This window comes from Equus przewalskii, chromosome 2 (genome assembly GCF_037783145.1).
Source record: "Equus przewalskii isolate Varuska chromosome 2, EquPr2, whole genome shotgun sequence".
In the NCBI taxonomy this organism is placed as follows: Eukaryota; Metazoa; Chordata; class Mammalia; order Perissodactyla; family Equidae; genus Equus; species Equus przewalskii.
This window is the reverse complement of record NC_091832.1, coordinates 51703554-51725616: the sequence shown is the minus strand read 5'-3', so window position 1 is coordinate 51725616 and position 22063 is coordinate 51703554. Positions and strand designations below refer to the sequence as shown.

At 36.6% G+C, this 22063-nt stretch overlaps 1 protein-coding gene across 8 annotated transcripts in view; it reads right to left on the bottom strand.

Annotated features, from left to right (window-relative positions):
- PPP3CC (protein phosphatase 3 catalytic subunit gamma) overlaps positions 1–22063 on the bottom strand; it is a 98029-nt gene that overhangs the window by 3342 nt on the left and 72624 nt on the right. For 4 of the 8 annotated variants that reach the window (XM_070611283.1, XM_070611281.1, XM_008522982.2 and 1 more), the window contains exons 9-12: positions 20995–21120; positions 19785–19856; positions 4247–4328; positions 3534–3631 (exon numbers count right to left, since the gene is read on the bottom strand). In XM_070611283.1, the coding sequence (XP_070467384.1) occupies positions 3534–3631; positions 4247–4328; positions 19785–19856; positions 20995–21120 (378 nt within the window). Of the gene's footprint in view, positions 1–3533; positions 3632–4246; positions 4329–5237; positions 5265–19784; positions 19857–20994; positions 21121–22063 lie in introns of all 8 variants that reach the window. The other 4 variants (XM_070611280.1, XM_070611282.1, XM_070611284.1 and 1 more) reach the window with 2 other exon arrangements.

Below are 22063 nucleotides of genomic sequence, written 5' to 3'. Positions count from 1 at the left end.
AAATGAAATCACATACTATGTGCTTTTAGTGACCAGCTTCTTTCACTTAGCATAACGTTTTCAGGGTTTATTCATGATGAAGTATGTATCAGTGCCTCATTCCTTTTTATGACTGAATAGTATTCCATTGTATGGTCATACCACATTTTGTTTATCCACTCATCAATTGATGGACATTTGGGTTGTTTCCACTTTTTGGCTATTATGAAGAATGCTGCTATGAACATTCACGTACAACTTTTTGTGTGGATATGTTTTCATTTCTCTGGGGTATATAACCAGGAGTGGGAACTGCTGGGTCATATGGTAATTGTACGTTTAATCATTGAAGGAACTGCCAGACTGGTTTCCAAAGTGCTACAACATTTTACATCCCCACCAGCAGTGTAGGAGGGTCCCAATTTCTCTACATTCTCACCAACACTTATTATCATGTCTTTTTGATCACAGCCATCCTAACGGGTGGAGAGTGGTACCTCACTGTGGTTTTGATTTGTACTTCCTTAATGTTTAATGATGTCAAACATCTTTTCACATGCTTATGGGTCATTTGTGTGTCTTCGGAAAAATGTCTATTTAAATGTTTTACCCATTTTTTAATTGTTATCTTTTTATTATTCAGAGAGTTCTTTATATTTTCTAGATACCATCTCTTATCAGATATATGATTTGTAAGTATTTTCACCCATTCTTTGGGTTCCACTTTCTTGATGGTCCCATTTGCAGCACAAAAATTTTTAATTCTCATGTAGTTCAATTTATAACTGATCTGTTTTTTATATTATGGTCTTTATGACTCTTGTTCAGTTCTTGGCTTTCCTCTTTATTTTGGCTACTAGGAAGCTTGGAGTCTAATTTGTGGCTGACTATTGGCATTTTTTTTGGTTTTCTTTTGTGCTCCAATTTCCAAGCATATTTATTTGACTTCACTGTATTGAATGTATACTGTAACTTACTCAAATACCTCTTGGAACAAGATCGGGCATAAATGAATGTATGCTATAAAACCATACGAGGTATTGTTGGTTGAAAGTTCTCCAAATAAAGCTATATGAACAATAAAAGGTCTTTTGTGGCTAATGTTCCAGTTTGCCAATGAACCTGTAGAACTGAGACTCTGATAGGAAAATGACAAACTCAGTTTATATCAATCAATAAGAGAATAAGAAGCTCTAAAAAGTTGGCTCCAACTTTAGATTTGTTCTTCTTAAGCATTTCTAAAGATTTCTATCAATTTTGGAAGTATCAATAAACAATCCTATATTGATTAAAAACACTCATATTCAAATTAGGAATGAAGAGAAACTGGATATATTTGAAACTGAGAACAAAAGGTAGACCAAGGATTATAAACAAACAAATCTTCAAACAACACATCCATAAAATTCTCTTTGTTACTCATCCTAGATTTGCAGGTTTTCAAAGTCTAGAAAAAAACTGGTTCGGAGTAAAAGAACAACTTTGTGGATCAGTAAATTTTGAAAACTTTTCAAGTAAGATGCTTTAGGACATCCCCTTTCTTCTTTACCCATGGTGCTTCCTAGTAACTCAGAATCGCCTTGTCAGAGCTGCTCTCAGAACACCTCGCAAAACTCATTACCAAGCAAAGGAATGGTGGAAGGTATTTTGCTTACAAGAAACTGCACATTTATTTGAGAGGAAAAACTCAGTCTGAAATAGTTTATTGATCCTTTCTAGGAAACTACAGAAGTTAATTATATACTTCCAAGGAGAAAATGTTCATTCTTCTTTCCAAATAGCTAAACTCTAAGATTCCAGGATTCAATTTGAAAGAGAAGGAGGAATTCAATCCTATAAAAAGAAAGAGAAAGAAAGGGGCTCCTTCCTATCAGTCAACAGCACCGGGGTTCCCATAAGAAGCAGAGGGCTCCCATAAGTGGGGAGATGACAAGGAACAAGAAAAACTTAAGTAGAAACAAATCAATAAAACAAGGGAGCAAAAAGCAGCAGAACTAGTTCAAGTTGTTAGTGCTTCCACTCCAGTTTCCATGCCTGGAATTAGTCGTCCAACGATGTGATGTCGTGTCTCTTCCCCTTGTTGACCAGATCTACGTTTATTCTAACAAACATCAGTGTTTTCATTAGAGGGTTCCATAAAACCCTCTCCCTAGAAGTCAGCACCCATATAATTTTTAGAACTGACACTGGTTGTAGAGGTGACTGTGACACTGGAGTAGGATATGGCTTGCAGGCAGAGAGGCAAATTCTCCCTCTGATTGAGAAACTCTAACCAAAAAAAAACTAAGGTATAACACATAACAATTGAGGCATATCACGTGCACAAATCTGAACTGTACAGCTCAAGAGATTTTTATATACGTCTACACTTGTGTAACAACCACTCAGATAGTGATACAGAATGTTCCCACCACTGCAGAAGTCCCCTATGCCCCCTGGGTCAATATTCTCCCACTAGAGGAAGTGCCATTCTGACTTCTATTACCATTGATTAGTCTGCCTGTTCTTGAACATCATATAAATCAGACAGTCTGTGCTCTTTTGAGTCTAGCTTTTTTAGTTTACCATAATGTCTGTGAGATTCAACCATGTTTTTGCACGTATTCATAAAGTTATTTTTTTTATTGCTGATAGTATTCCATTGTACAAATATAAAAATTTATTTATCTATTCTAATATTGATGGACATTTGGGTTGTTTCCCATTCGGGGCTATTATGAATTAAAGCTAAGGTGAACATTCTTATGCACATCCTTTGCTGGACATATGCACTAATTTCTCTTTGATACATACCAGGTGTGGAATTGCTGGGCTATATGGTAGACATAAATTTTGCTTTACTGCCCCAAAGTTTTTCAAAGTGGCTGAATCAATTTACAAGCCCACTGGCAATGTGTGTAGTTCTAGTTCTCTACAAACTCACCAACACTTGGTACTGTCAGACTTTTTAATTTTAGCCATTCTGGCGAGTATGTAGTGGTATCTCACTGTGGTTTTAATATCCATTTCCCAGAAGAATAACTATATTAAGCATCTTTTCAGATGCTTATTGGCCATTTTGATACCCTCTTTTGTGAAGTGCCTGTGAAAATCTTTTGTCCATTTAAAAAAAATTGGTTGTTTATGTTTTTCTTACTGAACCGTAGTTCTTTTTATATTCTGAATACAAGTCCACTGTCAGACATAAGCATTGCAAAAATCTTCTCTCAGTTTATGGTCTGCCTTTTCCCTCTCTTAATTATGTATTTTTGTGAATAGAAATTCTTAATTTAATGAAATTTACTTTAAGGTTAGTAATTTTTGTGTCTTATTTAAGGACCCTTTATCTACACCAATGCCTATTCTGCATACTTTCTTCTTGGGAGTTTTACTGTTTTACCTTTTACATTTAAGTTACAATGCATTCTGAATTAATTTTTGTGTAAGGAGAGAAGGGTCAAGATTCATTTTTCCCCCAAGATGAATATCCAATTGAAGGCTCAATTTTTAATTTTACATTGACTGCTAGGCAATGGGAGCACAGCTCCTGCGAGAGGAGCACTTCTCATACTCACCTGTCTCAATAGTCTGCTTTCCTCCCGAGAGGACACCCAGAGGGAGTGTGCCTGTAGGGGTCAGGCCCTTGAGGGTCAGCACACTCTCACTCTCTTCCCTGCAAAGGAAGATCAAAGCCCTGGGTTACTGCCAGGGTGTCTACCACTCAGCAATGCAAAGACATTTGAAGGCAGTTAAGACAAGATGCATAGAGATGGAGGACAGGTTCTCCTCACCACCCCTTCCCTGACCCAAAGGAAGGGACGTTTTCTGTAAATATTCCAATTTTAAACAATCGGTCAGGCCTTGCTTTTCAATTAGAGGCACTTAATAGCCAGGTGCTATCCTAATATTTACCATATTTTATCCCATCTAATCCTCCTAATAACTGTGTAAGGCAGGTCCTGTTATTATCACTCTTTTACAGACAAGGAAAACGAGGCACAAGATCACATGGCTAAGAAGAGGTACAGCAAGGATGTAAACATGGGTAGTCTGGTTCCAGAAGCCACACTACACCACTGCGTTCACTGCATCTAAGCTCATACCAAACAAATGCTTGCTACGACATTTCTAGTCACTGTAACATGTAGGTCTGATTCAATCTGCATGCAACCCGAACACCTACAATTCTAACACTAACTTCCAACTCTAAAAGACTGTTCTGAAATCAACTGCTAATTTGCTCTCAAAATGCTTTTACCCCACACTGTAATGACAGACTTATCCTTACCGAAGAACTGAAAAGACCCGGGCCATCTTCCCAATGGCTCTGATTTTATTCTTGATGATCTCCTTTCGAACTGTAGTGCCTCCTTAGAGAATACAAAGAACAAGTGAGTTAAAGGAATGTGTTAACAGGTTAGTTTGAAAAAATCCAAGATAAAGTATCTTTCTAAGTTTAAGAGTAGTTTGAAAAAAGGAAGTCAAGGCCTAAGTTTGCTTAAACAAAAATCCCAGGAAGTTCTAAGGAACAAGAGAAAAAACAACCCAGAAGAGAAAGAAAAAGATGAAGTAAAAAAATGGAGGGGCCACAAAAAAGACAGACGGAGCAAATCTATTAGAGGTGGGAACTTAACTGGGGTTCTGAAATGTGGAACACTGTGAAGGACGAAATAAACACATATAAACAAAGACTGTCACTACAGCAAAGATCTTTTGTGAGAATGCTGTGGGCCACCTTAGGATGCAGGGTTTGACCTGCCAAACGGCAAGTGATGATTCGAGCAGTTGTCTTCTGCAATGTAAACACAACTCACAGCTGGCTCACCTGAACTTAGTGAGGGCAGCTTCCATCCTATAATCCTCACTTACTCACAAACTGGTGAGTTATTTCCTATCACAGCAACTGTGCAGTACAAATTATGATGATGGATAAAGTATTTTATAAAGCAACACCAAAAAAGTTAACGCAGACTTTATGGCCTTTTCTCATCTAAGATTCAGGAAATAGCTCACACATGAGAAGCCAAGGTCCAGGCATGCACCAGATGAACACATTCAAAAGTCAGAAAAAGAAATATGGCCTCTCCTTCCTCACCCTTCCAGCTCTCAATATCCTGCAGGATCATATACGAGGTCCAGAGAAAACGTATACATTAAAATAGAAAGGGAGGGTGGAGGGCCTGTCTGAAATTATTCAGCTACAACTAAACAAGTCTAATTAATAGATTGTATGGGACAAACAGTGAGTATTAAGCTCTTAGCACATTTTAGTGGTATACCTTTCTGATAGCTTGAAATGTAGTGATCTTCAGGGAGAAGAGACACCAAGAAACAAGGAGATGAAGACAGAAATAGGAGAAGAGGAATTTAAGTTTACATGGAAGAGAGAAAAAAAAAATCAAAGTGAAATGCAATGAGAGAAGCAGGCTATTATATTTATCAGCTCAGAAGAGACGTCCTTTGTATCATGATAGAACGTTAAATTACAGATTTCTTGTCAGTTTTTCCATTTCTTAAAAGTTTATAGTTTTACATTAACTCACATCTATTATTATCTAACATGTTCTATCCTCACAGATCATGACAATAAAATTAGACAAAAAAAATGTTATTTGTTGAATAAATGATGCTGAAAACAAGGAATAAAAACAAAGGACAGAACCAAGAGCTTGCAAATCTCTTAGTAAGTGCATTATGTTTTTTGTTTAATGGATTCAATATCTTCCCCTATCTTTCTGGGGATATTATAGTTTTTCCTTTTTTAAGTTTGTATTTTCTTCAGAATCTCAAGTTCACTCAAGGTGCTTTTTGCTGTTTTTTGTTGTTGTCTCTCTTGGAAACTTTCCTGAGGCGTCTGGTAGTGCTTGGTGTCTGCTCATGATTAAGACGGAGGGACCAAAAAGCTTTCAGAGTTGGCGGGTGACTGCTGACTTGGAGCTTCAGGCAGAGTGATCAGGGTGGGCTCTTGTTAGGGAAGTCTCTGTTTCAGTATCAAGCATGCATAGGCCACTTAATTCATCTGTTTTTGGCAAGGTATTGATGCCCTCAATTGTATCCCTGGTCCAGAAAATCTTTGGTTTACAATTTACTTAGAGATCAGCCTCCAGAACTGAAGAAGAGGTAGCTGCCTAGAGGCAACTGGGCCTTTACCTGCCTTTCCGACAGCTCTCACCGAGTCTACCCATTTTAGTTCAGTGCCCCTCTCTCCTCCCTCAACCCACAGTCCCCACCTCTAGCAACAGGTACTACCAATCTCTGCTTTTTGAGGATTCCATGCTGCAACTCAGCATTCTCCATTACTAAGTCAGGCTTTAGCTTTCTTGAATCGGCTAAGTCAGTAAACTAATTCATTCGTCTTCCAGCTTTCAAAAATCTATGCCTTTTTTAATCTTTCTTGTTGTGAAGTATGACAACATAGAGAAAAATACACAAAACAAATGTATAACTCAATGATTTATTAAAAAGCAAATGGCCACATAAGCACCACTCGGGTCAGTAAATAGCACCTTCCCAGCACCTCCAATGTCCCCCTTGGGCCCCTCCTAACAATAAGTCTCTCTCTTCCCAAAGCATCATTCTCTTGACTTTTATTGAAATCACTTTCTTGCTGTTCTCTATAGTTTTACCATGTAAGTGTGTATCCACTAGCACCATAGTTTTCATTGTACTTAAACTTTATGTAATTGGAACAAATATATATTCTTGTGTCTGGCTTCCTTTGCTCAACATTATGTTTGTAAGAGTCATCCATGTTTTCCCTGTTATTACTGTATACAATACAATAAAAAGTATATAACAATACAATAAAAAGTGTACAATAATTGTACATTGTCATTACTGTATACAATTCTACTATATGAATACAAAACAATATATCCTTTTTACTGTCAATGGTCATTTGGGCTAATTCAAATGTTTGCCTATTTTGAATTAGGCTCCTATGAATATTCCTGTGCACTTCTCTTTGCTGCACATATTTCTGTTAAGTATATTCCTAGCATTAGAATGCTCAGTTACAGAGTAGATATATGTTCAACTTTGGATAACAGTTTGGCATTATCTACTACAGTGAACGTACCAATTTATACTTCAGTATATGAGCATTCCTGTTGCTACACATCCTGGCCGAAACTTGGTGTTATTCATCTTTAATTTTAGCCAATCTAGTGGCTGTGTAGAATCATCTATTGTGGTTTTAATTTGCATTTTCATGATTACAAATATGGTTGAATATATTTTCATATTTTTATTGGCCATTTGGATATCCCCTTTTGTTAAGTGCTTGCTCAAGTCTCATTACTGGGGCTGGCCCCGTGGCCAAGTGGTTAAGTTCGCGCGCTCCGCTGCAGGCGGCCCAGTGTTTCGTTGGTTCGAATCCTGGGCGCGGACATGGCACTGCTCTTCAAACCACGCTGAGGCAGCATCCCACATGCCACAACTAGAAGGACCCACAACGAAGAATATACAACTATGTACTGGGGGGCTTTGGGGAGAAAAAGGAAAAAAAATAAAATCTTTAAAAAAAAAAAGTCTCATTACTAATCCGTAGTTCTTTATATATTCTGCAGGTGAGCCTTGTTGGTTGTGCTGCAAATATCCTCTCACTCTGTAGCTTGTCTTTTTCACACTGTTAACAGAGTCTTCCGATAAACACAAGTTCTTAATTTTAATGTAGTTCAATTTATTAATAGCTTCCTGTATGGTTAGTGCTTTTTGTGTCCTGTTTAAGAAACTTTTCTCTATCCTAAGGTCATGAGATATTCTGTACTATAAATACTAGAAGCTTTATTGTTTTGCCTTTCATGTATTAAGTCCATCTGGAATTTATTTTTGTGTTTGGAATATGATAGGGGTCAGGTTGAATTTTTTTCTCAAATAGATTAGATATTCCCAAACTATTTATTAAAAATACCATCATTTTCCTACTACTCTGCAGGGGCACCTCTGGTATAAATCAAGTGTCCATGTATATGTTCTGGACTATTACTGGATTCTCTGTTCTGTTTCAATGCTTGTCTGTCCTCACACTAATAATTCCAATTACTTTAGCTTTAAGGTAAGTCTTGATATCCTATAGAACAAGTCCTCTCTCCTTATACTTCTTCAAGAGTTAAGCTTTTTCCATGTGAATTTTAGAAGCTATCCTTAGCACTTCCATATAAATCTTAGAATCAAATTGTCTGTTAATATTTGACTTGTTTTTGAATCCGTAGATCAATTTGGGAATAATTTATATCTTTAAATTATTGAGTCTTCCAATAATTCATGAACATAATATTTCTTTCTATTCATTAGGTCTCCTTTAATTTCTCTAATAATGTTTTAGAGTTTGTTGCTTAGAGGTATCATGCATCATTTGTTAGATTTATTGTTAGGGATGATACTATAAATGGTATCTTTTTAAAAATTTCATTTTGTTTGTTGCTGGTAGATACAAATACAAATAGTTTCTGCTAATTGACTTTGTATCCAGAAGCTCTGCTACATGCACTTATTGATTCTAATAATTAATCTACAGAATCTTTTAAATTTCCATTGCACATAATCATATCATCTTTAAATAATGATAGTTTTGTTTCTTCCTTTCCAATCTTTATACTTTGCATTTCTTTTTCCTGCCTTATTGTATTGGATATAACTCCTAATACAATATTGTATAGAGGTTTTGATAGCCAGCATCCTTGTCTCTTCCCAGGCACTAAGGCAGCCTTCAACATTTCACCATATGATGTTTGCTATAGGCTTTTATAGGTATGTTTGTCAGATTAAAGAACTCCTTTCTAAACCTAGTTTAAGAGGTCTATTGTAGACGAAAGATGACTCTTACCTATCTGTTTCTGTATCTACTGAGATAATGATTTTTCTCCTTTTCTTTCTGTCAATGCAGTGAATTATACTGATTTTTTTTTTAAGATTTTATTTTTCCTTTTTTCTCCCCAAAGCCTCCAGGCATACATTTTTAGTTGTGGGTCCTTAATAGTTGTGGCATGTGGGATACTGCCTCAGCATGGCCTGATGAGTGGTGCCATGTCCTCACCCAGGATCCGAATGGGCGAAACCCTAGGCCGCCGAAGCGGAGCACGTGAACTTAACCACTTGGCCACAGGGCTGGCCCCACTGATTTTTTTTTTTTTAAAGAAAAGATTGGCACCTGAGCTAACATCTGTTGCCAATCTTCTTTTTCTTTTCTTCTTCTCCCCAAAGCCACCCAGTATATAGTTGTATATTCTCGTTGTAGGTCCTTCTGGTTCTGCTTTGTGGGACACAGCCTCAACACGGCTTGATGAGTGGTGCTAGGTTTGCACCCAGGATCTGAACCAGTGAAACCCTGGGCTGCCGAGGCAGAGCACATAAACTTAACCACTCAGCCACAGGGCCTATTCTTTTTACAGATTTTTTTTTTTTGACGAAGATTAGCCCTGAGGTAACATCTGCCACCAATCCTCCTCTTTTTACTGAGGAAGACTGGCCCTGAGCTAACATCCATGCCCATCTTCCTCTACTTTATGTGTGGGATGCCTGCCACAGCATGGCTTGATAAGCAGTGTGTAGGTCTACACCCGAGATCCCAACCGGTGAACCCCAGGCCGCTGAAGCAGAATGTGTGAACTCAACCGCTGCGCCACTAGGCCAGCCTCCTGGCATTGGTTATTTTTGTCTTAAGTTTTTTACTTGGTAAGTCTTACCAGAGGTTTATCAACTTTATTAGTCTTTTGAAAACAGCACACTTTGTTCTTACTGCTCCTCTACATTGCATTTTGTTTTCTATTTAGTTAATATTGCTCTTAACTTTTTATTTCATTCTGTCTACTTTCTTTAGGTTTAATGTGCTATCCATTCTTTTGTTAATTTCCTGAGATGGATGTTGATTTTCCACCTTTCTTCTTTTCCCATATGTGCATTTAAGGCTACAAAATTTCCTCTAAGCATGGCTTTAGATGCATCCCTCAAATTTTGTTATTGTTTTTTCTCAAGTTTAAATCATTTTGTATTTAAGCACTGGTTTTACAAAATGTGGTATAAAAATAAGCCAAATTTACAACTTAATTTGTTTATGTAAATTGCTTTCAAAATACATTGCAGCTAAGATATGCATAAGATTTTATATGCATTTTGGAAGAAATCACACAGAAACAGCTGCTTTTTCAAAAAACTTGACCAATTTCACATTTCTTTTGGTCACTCCACCCCAGACATGCAAGGTGAAAGTTATCTGGACCTTGTAATGCCCATTGAACTATTCTGGGTGATGCTTTATCTTCTCTGCTTGTATGGTAACTTGGGAGATAAAGCCAAATGCCTGATTAAAATTTTTAAAAGAGAATTCTCTGTACATGGCATCTCTCATTTAATTCTGACCATTCTTCTGCTTTAAGGTGAAGTATAACTTGCTTCCTCTCCTTTGCTATCAACCAGTGAGCATCTGCTGATGTGGCTATCAGGCACCAGGGCTGCCTGATGCACTGCCTGCCCTCAAGGGTATTTTTTAGGTCATAATAGTTTGTAACATTGTGAAATTTCAGTTGTACATTATTATTTGTCAATCACCATATAAATGTGCCCCTTCACCCCTTGTGCCCACTCCACAACCCCCTTCCCCTCTGGTAACCACTAAACCGCTCTCTTTGTCCATGCATTAGTTTATCTTCTATATACGAGTGAAATCATGTGGTGTTTGTCTTTCTCTGTCTGGCTTATTTTGCTTCACATAATACCCTCAAAGTCCATCCATGTTGTTGCAAATGGGACGATTTCGTCTTTTTTTACGGCTGAGTAGTATTACATTTATATATATATATATGACATCTTCTTTATCCAACCATCAGTTGAAGGGCACTTGGGTTGCTTCCACATCTTGGCTATTGTGAATAATGCTGCAGTGAACATAAGGATGCCTAAGTCTCTCTGATATTGTTGATTTCAAGTTCTTTGGATAAATACCCAGTAGTTGGATAGCTGGGTCATATGGTATTTCTACTTTCAATTTTTTGAGGAATCTCCATACTGTTTTCCATAGTGGCTGCACCAGTTTGCATTTCCACCAGCAGTGGATGAGGGTTCTCTTTTCTTCACATCCTCTCCAACATTCGCTATTTTTAGTCTTAGTGATCATAGCCATTCTAATGGGTGTAAGGTTATATCTTAGTGTAGTTTTGATTTGCATTTCCCTGATGATTAGTGATCTTGAACATCTTTTCACGTGCTTATTGGCCATCTGTATATCTTCCTTGGAAAAATGTTCATATCCTCTGCCCATTTTTTGATTGGGTTGTTTGTTTTCTTGTTCTTCAGTTGTGTGAGTTCTTTATATATTTTGGAGATTATCCCTTGTGGGATATATAATTTACAAATATTTTCTCCCAGTTAATAGGTTGTCTTTTCGTTTGTTCCTGGTGTCCTTTGCCTTGCAGAAGCTCTTTAAGTCTGATGAAGTCCCACTTGTTTATTTTTTCTTTTGTTTACCTTGTCTGAGTAGACATAGTATTCAAAAAGATCCTTTTAAGACCGATGTCAAAGAGTGTACTGCCTATATTTTCTTCTAGGAGTTTTATGGTTTCATGTCTTACTTTCAAGTCTTTAATCCATTTTGAGTTAATTTTTGTGTATGACAAAAGATAACGGTCTACTTTCATTCTTTTGCAGGTGGCTGTCCAGTTGCCCCAACACCATTTATTGAAGAGACTTTCCTTTCTCCATTGTATGTTCTTAGCTTCTTTGTCAAAGATTAGCTGTCCATAGATGTGTGGTTTTGTTTCTGGCTTTCAATTCTGTTCCATTGGTCTGTGTGTGTGTTTTTGTACCCATACCATGCTGTTTTGATCACTATAGCTTTGGAGTATATTTTGAAGTCAGGGACTGTGATGCCTCCAGCTTTGTTTTTTCTTCTGAGGATTGCTTTAGCTATTTGGGGTCTTCTGTTACTCCATATGAATTTTCAGATTCTTTGTTCTCTTTCCACAAAGAATGTCATTGGGATTCTGATTTGGATTCCACTGAATCTGCAGACTGCTTTAGGTAGCATGCACATTTTAACTCTATTTATTCTTCCAATCCATGAGCATGGAGGATCTTTCTATTTCTTTATGTCTGCTTCGATTTCTTTCAAGAATGTTTTATAGTTTTCAGTGTATAGGTCTTTCACCTCTTTGGCTAATTTATTCCTAGATATTCAATTCTTTTTGTTGCGATTGTAAATGAGACTCTATTCTTGCATTCTCCTTCTGTTAGTTTGTTATTAGAGTACAGAAATGCAACTGATTTTTTTGAGTTGATTTTGTACCCTGCAACTTTGCTGTAGTTGTTGATTATTTATAATAGTTTTCTGATGGATTCTTTAGAGTTTTCTATATAAAATTCATGTCATCTGCAAACAGTGAGAGTTTCACTTCTTCCTTGCCAATTTGGATACCTTTCATCTCTTTTTCTTGCCTAACTGCTCTGACCAAAACCTCCAGTACTATACTGAATAAAAATGACAAGAGTGGGCACCCTTGTCTTGTTCCTGTTCTCAGAGGGATGGCTTTCAGTTTTTCCCCATTGAGTATGATGTTGGCTGTGGGTTTATCATATATGGCCCTTACTATGTTGAGGTACTTTCCTTCTATATCCATTTTGTTGAGAATTTTTATCAGAAATGGATATTGGATCTCATCAAATGCTTTCTATGTGTCTACTGAGATGATCATGTGGTTTTTATTCCTCATTTTGCTAATGTGGTATATCACACTGATTGATTTGCAGATGGTGAACCATCCCTGTTATCCCTGGTATAAATCCCACTTGATCATGGTGTATGATCTTTTTAATGCATTGCTGTATTTGGTTTGCCATTATCTTGTTGAGGATCTTTGCTTCTACGTTCATCAGCAATATTGGCCTATAATTTTCCTTCTTTGTGTTGTCCTTGTCAGGCTTTGGTATCAGGGTGTTGGTGGCCTTGTAGAATGTGTTAGGAAGTGTTCTGCCTTCCTCAATTTTTTGGAATAGTTTGAGAAAGATAGGTATTAAATCTTCTTTGAATGTTCAGTAGAATTCCCCAGAGAAGCCATCGGCCCCTGGAGTTTTGTTTTTTGGGAGGTTTTTGATTACTGTTTCAATCTCTTTACTTATGATCTGTCTACTCAAATTCTCTATTTCTTCCTGGTTCAGTTTTGGGAGGTTGTATGAGTCTAAGAACTTATCAATTTCTTCTAAGTTATCCAATTTGTGGGCATATAGTCTTTCACAGTATTCTCTTATAATCCTTTGTATTTCTGTGGTGTCTGTTGTAATTTCTCCTCTTTCATTTCTAATTTTATTTATTTGAGGCTTCTCTCTTTTTCTTAGTGAGTCTGACTAAGGGTTTGTCAATTTTTTTATCTTCTCAAACAACCAGCTCTTTGTTTCATTGATCCTTTCTACTGTTTTTTGTTTCTTTGAATTTCATTTATTTCTGCTCTAATTTTTATTATTTCCCTCTTTCTGCTGACTTAGGGCTTTGTTTGCTCTTCTTTTTCTAGTTCTGTAAGGTGTAATTTAAGATTGCTTATTTGAGATTTTTCTGGTGTGTTAAGGTGGGCCTGTATCGCTATGAATTTCCCTCCTAACACCATTTTTGCTATATCCCATATGGGGTGGTATGGTGTATTTTCATTCACATTTGTCTCCAGATATTTTTTGATTTTTCCTTTAGTTTCTTTAATGATCGATTGGTTGTTCACAAGCATGTTGTTTAGTCTCCACATATTTGTCACTTTCCCAGCTTTTTTCTTCTAGCTGATTTCTAGTTTCATAGTGTTATAGTCGGAATAGGTACTTGATATTATTTCAATCTTCTTAAATTTATTAAGGCTTGCCTTGTTTACCAACATATGGTCTATCCTTGAGAATGTTCCATGTGCACTTGAGAAGAATGTGTATTCTTCTGGTTTTGGATGGAGTGTTCTACATATATATCTGTTAGGTCCATCTGGTCTAGTTTTTCATTTAAATCCACTATGTCCTTGTTGACTTTCTGTCTGGATGATCTATCCATTGATGTAAGTGGGGTGGTAAGGTCCCTCACTATTGTTGTGTTGTTGTTAATATCTCCTTTTAGGTTTGTTAATAGTTGCTTTATGTACTTTGGTGCTCCTGTGTTGGGTGCATATATATTTATAAGTGTAACATCTTCTTGCTGGAATGTCCCTTTTATCATTATATACTGCCCCTCTCTGTCTCTCATTGCCTGTTTTATCTTGAAGTCTGCTTTGTCTGATATAAGTATGGCAACACCTGTTTTCTTTTGTTTGCCATTTGCTTGGAGTATGGTGAGCCTGTGTTTGTCTTTAGAGCTGCGTTTCCTGGAGGCAGCATATTACTGGGTCTTATCCTTTAATCCATCTCACCACTCTGTGTCTTTTGATTGGAGAATTCAAGCCATTTACATTTAGAGTGATCATTGATATGTGAGGGCTTAATGCTGCAATTTTATCACTCGTTTTCCAGTTCTTTTGCCCTCAAGTTTTAATATGTACTACTTTTTTTTTTTAAAGCAGATTTCTTTTTTTTTAATATTTTTTTTTTATCTTTCCCTTTTTCTCCCCAAAGCCCCCCAGCACATGGTTGTATATCCTTCGTTGTGGGTCCTTCTAGTTGCGGCATGTGGGATGCTGTCTCAGTGTGGTTTGACGAGCAGTACCATATCCACACCCAGGATTCGAACCAACGAAACACTGGGCAACCTGCAGTGGAGCGCGTGAACTTAACCACTCGGCCACGGGGCCACCCCCCAATATGTACTACTTTGAATTTTTATTCAGTTCAAAGTATGTTCAAACTTTCATTTTGATTTGTTTTTTGACCCATGGGTTATTAAGCATATTTCTAAATCTCCTAAAATATGGAGGTATTCTAGTTCCTTATTTTTTTTTTTTTTGAGGAAAATTAGCCCTGAGCTAACATCTGCTGCCAATCCTCCTCTTTTTGCTGAGGAAGACTGGCCCTGAGCTAACATCCGAGCCCATCTTCCTCTACTTTATATGTGGGATGTCCGCCACAGCATGGCTTGCCAAGCGGTGCCACATCCACACCCTGGATCTGAAGCAGTGAACCCCAGGCCGCCAAAGCGGAACATGTGCACTTAACTGTTGCGCCACCAGGCCAGCCCCTCTAATTTTATTCTTGTTATTGATTTATATCTTAACTGCATATGGTCAGAGAACATAGTCATTATGATTTTAATCCTGTGACACCTGAAACTTGCTTTTAGCCCAGTACGTGGTCAATTTTTATAAAAGTTCATGTGTATTTGAAAGAAGGTGTATATGGCATTTGTTGGATGCAGTGTTCTTTATATATCCATTAGGTCAAGTTCATTAATTGTGGTTGTTCTAATTTTCTACAACTTTCCTAATTTTGTTTGTCTGCTTGTTCCATCAATCACTGAAAGATATTTGTTGGATTCTCCCACTATCATTATGGATATTTCTATTTCTCATTGTACTTCTGTCAAATTTTGCTTTATATACTATGAAGCCATGCAACTAATTATGTATAAACTTAAAATTGTTAAATCTTATTTTTTAGAGTCTACCTTATGTAACCTTCATCTATCTACAACAGCTTTTCTGTAGTTAGTGTTTGCATTATGTGTTACTCCTCTTCTTTTACTTTCAAACTTTCTGTATTCTTATGCTTTATATCTGCCTCTTATAAAACATTATGAAGTTTCAAAAAAATCCTAGCTGACAACGTTTTATCTGTTTTCTTTTATCCATTTACATTTAATGAAATTGCTCATACATTTATCATTATAATTTATTCCATTTGTTCCACTGCTCTATGTACCTTTTCTCCTTTCTTGCCTTGGTTTACTTTTTATCATTCTATCTTTTTCTATAAATTAAAAGTTATACACTAAAACAACAACAAAAAAACCCTCTTTTCTTACAGATTACTCTAGAGATTACAACATGCATCTCCTACTTATCAAAGTATAATGTTAACAGGTACTTTTCCCCATCTTCCCAGGTAATATACAGCCCTCATAAACTTTAACTCTATTTACTCCACTGCCAACTATTATTGTCATATATTTTAATTCTGTCTGTAAATCCAACAAAACATTATTATTGTTTTAAAAAGTCTGCATTAATTTGATTTACCCACATATTTTCTACTATTTTTACTCTTTATTTCTTCCTAATCTCCAACCTTTCATCTGGTATTTTCCTTCTGCTTGAAAAATTTCTTTAGAATTTCCTTTAATACTAAGAGTCTCCTGGTAATTTCCATAGTAAGTTTTTTAAGGGAGGAATATCTGAAAGATGCTTATTTCCTCTTCATTTTTGAAGGGTTTTTCTGCTAGGTACAGGATTCTAGGTTACCATTTATTACCTTTCAGAGCTTTGGATATGTTACTCCATTGTCTCCTTCTTCCATTACTTCCATTAAGAATTTACTGTCAGGGGGCTGGCCCCATGGCCAAGTGGTTAAGTTTGTGTCTTCCGCTTCAGCAGCCCAGGGTTTCATGGGTTCAGATCCTGGGCGCGGACATGGCACTGCTCATCAAACCATGCTGAGGTGGCATCCCACATGCCAGAACTAGAAGGACCCACAGCTAAAAATACACAACTATGTACCGGGGGGCTTTGGGGAGAAAAAGGAAAAATAAAATCTTATTTTATTATTATTATTATTTTTTTAGGAAGATTAGCCCTGAGCTAACGACTGCCGATCCGTTTTGCAGAGGAAGACCGGCCCTGAACTAACATTCATGCCCATCTTCCTCCACTTTATATGTGGGATGCATGCCACAGCATGGCTTTTGCCAAGCGGTGCCATGCCTGCACCCGGGATCTGAACTGGCGAACCCCGGGCCTCCGAGAAGCAGAATGTGTGAACTTAACCACTGAGCCACTGGGCCAGCCCGGAAAAATAAAATCTTAAGAAAAAAAAAGAATCTACTGTCAGTTTAATTGTTCTCTTTTCAAAGTAATCTCTCTTTCTCTGGCTGCTTTAGGAATTTTTTCTTTGTCTTTCATCTGAAGCACTTTTACTAAGACATGCTGCTTATGTTATTTTCTTTGTATTCATTCTGCTTTCGTTTACAGGGGTTTTTTGATCTGTGGGTTAATGTTTTATAAGTTTTAGAAAATTTTATCCATTATCTCTTCAAATATTGGTTCTACCCCATTCTCTCTCTCTTCCCTGGGACTCCAAAACATTCAGATGATACGCCTATTCACTGTATCCTCTATTTCTCTTATGCTTTTTTCAGTATTTTACTTTTTCTCATGATTTATTCTAGATTGTTTCACCTGACCTGTCTTCTAGTTCATTTGTTCTCTGTTCAACTTTATTGAGTCTTTTATTAATTCATCTGTTAAGTTTTTAAATTTATTTTATTTTTCATTCCTAGAATTTTCCTTTAGTGCTTTGGCAACTCTGTTACATCCCCTTTATAATTCACAGTTCTCTACCAAAATTTTCAATCTAGTCTTCCATGTTCTTGAACATAATAAGCATTGCTTTGTTTTTAAGCATAGTTATTTTAAAGTTTGGTCTGATAAAGCCAATGTCTGGAGGACTGGGGGTCTGTTTCATCCTTTGCTGTTTCTGTTGATTCTCATTCATGTCGTTGTCTCCTCATCTGCTTATTTATTTTTGGTTGTGAGCCACATATTATATCTGAAAGACTGTAGTAATTTCAAGGTCCTACATGATGTTATCTTAGTCTGGAGAAGTCTGCTTTTGCCAGGTGCCTGGGACGACCTTATTTATATTTCATGGATTGAAATGATTGAAGGTAGGCTGTAGTCTCTTCCAGGCTGTTCTATTTCTAGCTCACGCTTACTCTTACAGTGATGCAACTTCTGGGAGTCCCAAACTAATGAGCAGAAGCTTACGAGCACTCACATCATACTTGGAAAGCCATGAACCTCAACTGTTTTAGCTTCTATCAGGAGGGCTGCTCAACCTCTTAGTCCCCCTCTTTCGAAATTCATGAATGTCTTTAGGAGAGAAATAGTCCCAAATGTTGGTCTTATCTCTCTGGATTTATGCCATTTTACAGATCTCAACTTGGTAATTCTTTATTACTTTGTTAGCCTCCTGAATGTCTTCAAAGCAAATTTTAAAAATATTTTGTCTAGCTTTTTTAGGTAAAAGTAAGGGTTGATTTAAGTGATCTAGTCTGTCATGACTAAAACAGAAATTCTTAGTTTATGTCACTTAAATAAAACCAAAATTGTACTGTGGTTTTCGTGTGGTTTCAGGAAGGAATGGAATTACAAGTGTGTTCAATTCATCATCTTAACCTAAAAGGTTATTCTTTTTTTGTGTGTGACGAAGATTGTGCCTGAGCTAACATCTGTGCCAAATCTTCCTCTATTTTGTATATGAGACACCACCACAGCATGGCTTGATGAATAGTATGCAGGTCCACGCCCGGGATCCAAACCTGCGAACCCCAAGCCACCAAAGCAGAGCATGTGAACTTAGCCACTACGCCACTGGGCGGGCCCCTAAAAGGTTATTCTTAATTTCCTTTCAGAAAAAAATTTAAGAACCATATATTAGCTTATGTCCACATACCTTGTAAAAAATACGAATGAGAAAATTTTATCCATTTAATTTTGCATGTAGACTATTTAACAGATTTTCCATGAGCACCAATAGCTCTACTTTATTCACTCACAAGCTCTGCTCCATCTGCTCTGCACCTTCAGTGGAATCTGAAGTGTAAGATGGTGCCACCATCTTTCCAGTGTCTTCTGCATTCTCAGATAAATTAGGACCTACCTTTAAAATCAAACCTCCTACAACACACTAGAAAGAAAATACTTGGCCACACATACAACAAAATGATACTATATGAATATCTTTCACAGGCCAATAAGAAGAAAACCAAAGAAAGATGCACATAACCCAGTAGAAAAATGGGCAAAAGGCATGAACTGACAATTCACAATTGTCAAGAGAAATAAACGTGGTCAATAAACATAAGGAAAATGTTCATTAGTCATCAGAAAAATGCAAATTAAAATTTAAAAAACAGCACACTATAAAGAGTATTGGGGAGAGAACTGTGAACTGTGCCTCACACACACAAAATGTAAACTGGTACAGCCTTTCTAGAGGTTATCAGTATCCAATTTAAAATTGTAAGTACTAATTGACACAGATATTCAATTTCTAGAAATTTATCCTATGGAAATAATCAAGAAAATGTTATTCTTAATTTCCTAAAACTGCCTTTCTTTCTTTCACACTATATATCAAAATCTGACATATTTATTTATTGTTTATCTTCCCTCTACTAGAATATAAGCTTATTGAGAGCAAGGACCTAAACAGTACCTGGCACACATCAGACATGTAATAAATATTGGTTGTTGAACAAAGATTTTTCTATAAGAATTTTCAAAACTGTGGGGTTTTAAAAGGAAAAAGTTGGAAACATTCCAAAATCCAACAGCAGGGTATTGGTTAAAACAAAGAATGATCAACATGGACAACTATGTAACCATTAAGAATTATTCAACAAAAAAACAGTAAATGGTCATGATACTATCACATGACCTCATTTTTGCTGAAAAGAAAAGAGAGAGGAAAAAATGTATGCAAATATAAAAGATGGCTAACACAGCATATACACCAAGATGTTAAGAGTGGATATCTATGAGACGGTAGGATTATGGGTAACTTTTTTTTTCTTATTTATACTTTCCTGTATTTTTCAAATTTTATTTTTCTACAATGAACAAAATTCTTTTTTAATAACAAAAAGAAATTATTTTAAACAAACTAAAACCAAAAGCAAAACTTCTTTGTTTCTAGTTCAAATGAGGAAAAGGCAAGTTTACCTTCAATTTCATCATCGGAAATCAATTCATCATCAGAGCATATGTTGAGAATGTTAACCAGCATCTCTGTGACTACATGATAGGACAAAATAACCAAAAATTTATATAATTAATAAGGTCCTTTCTCTAAAATGATGTGGTTATCTAAATAAACATACATGTTAAATAAACATAGACAAAAATGATTTGTCATTATTCTATTAAGAGTAGCTTTACAATTTTGGAAGACATTTCTCTGTCCCCTTCATTCTAATGCCTATTTTTTATAACTTCTCCAAAAACATCCAAAGAGATAGAATTGTGTCTCAGGGTCACATTAAAGAAACATTCATTTGAAAAAATATTATTGAAGAATACCAATAATGGAATCCTGGCTTTGTGGGGGGGGGGGGGGGAAGAGTAGCTTTAAAAGAGTAGCATTAAATGTAGACCTTCAGGTTTATATAGCATTTGGGGAGATTACTTGCTCCAGTAAAAGTCTGGAGTATTTGAATAGTCTACTGCATAATTACTTGATTTCATCAGGCTGCTGTCCAGAGCCTTTTCCTCACTGATATGCATATGAAAAGATTTTGTCCCACTTTACAAAGAAGTTAAGCCACCAGGCCTATGTCCAACAGGGTTATTTTATATTTGCATAGCTTATTTGTATAGGAGCACAAGCAAAATTCTAAGGACAAGACTTCCTATTTAAATCTCCTTATCGCTGAAGAAATCTCTGAAGGAATGACGTAGTGACATGTCATTTTAGCATCTTGCTCACAGTAGGACAGTTAATTTAAACTGATATACAGAATAAGAAAAGCATAATCGATTAGAATTATAATTTAAAAACCAATTAAGTGCCATTTAAAAATCTTTGTAGAGAACAAAGCAAATTAGAAAACATTTCTTTCCTTTTTTTGGTGAGGAAGATTGTCCCTGAGCTAATATCCATGCCACTCTTCCTCTATTTTGTATATGGGATGCCAGCATGGCATGGCTTGATGAGCGGTGTACAGGTCTGCGCCCGGGATCCAAAGCCACAAACCCCAGGCCACCAAAGCGAAGCGCACGAACTTAACCACTACACCACCAGGCCAGTCCCAGAAAACATTTCTGATAACTTTAAGAAAAACACTTCTGAGCCATCTGGGGCTCATGCAGATATAAAAGTGTGCTCAGTCACTAGTTAAGACAAGTGATGGTCCAGATGCTTTAGTTCTCTTACCTTTCTCCCCAACAAAAGGCAAAGACCACGTGAAAACATCCATGAAGTTCGGAAGCCAGTAGGGGTGAGGAGAACAGTTGAACTGCCGGATGTTCATGACGTTGTTCTCATATTTTAACACAGCAGCTAAAAAGGAAAAGGCAGGACATTCTGCATAGAGGAAGGTGACAAGGCTGCCGGGACGCTTTGTACAGTTATGCGCCTACTACACACAATTCACCAACTTCCTTTGCACTTGTAAATTCAGGACTTGGTATTTAAGGGCAGATGGAAATCTTAAAGCATTTTATACAGTTCATTCTTTTAAGAATTATCCCAAGTGACAAAGTTACCTGAAGAGGTATAATATAATAAAATAATAAAATATACTAAACATAATAAAAGTACAAAAGAAACTGAGCTCTGAAACTTCAAAGGGTCACCACACAGCAACTATCTACAGAAATCTCAGGTTCCACAAGAGAAAAACTTTGTCATAATTTCCCTTTATATGCCAAATGGTTACAATCACAACTCTCCTTTGAGGGCAAAGATTTCTCACTAAATGGACACAGCCAGTTTTGCTAGTCATTAGCCAGAACCACAGATTTTATAGAGTTTATAACATAGCAGTCACTGATTCACAGTGGGGGTACAGATGGTTCAACAGAGCAATTTACAACAAGGTTCAAAAGTAGATTAAATCATCTCTGCATACAATAGAGTGGATTAAAACATGCCCATCTCTCCTACACACAGTCAGTACCTTGCTAGCACTCTATAAATGTTTAATACCAATCAGTTCATAAATTTGCACACATACTTTGGTACTAAACTGATTTTCTTTATATTTTAAAAGATTCAAATCCAATTCCTTAGTCTTCAACAGCAGCAATGCAATGTTGTTTGCATTACTCTCTTAATTATTCTCACTGTGATCATAAATAAAATAGGGTATAACACTTCTCTAGACATGACAAATATAAGTCATCTTCTGGTTGCTGTTTCTTTGCTTAATATAGGATTGCCTAGTGTTCTCAAAATTTAAGTTACTGAATGTCTAAAATGTACACCATCAATTATAATGAAA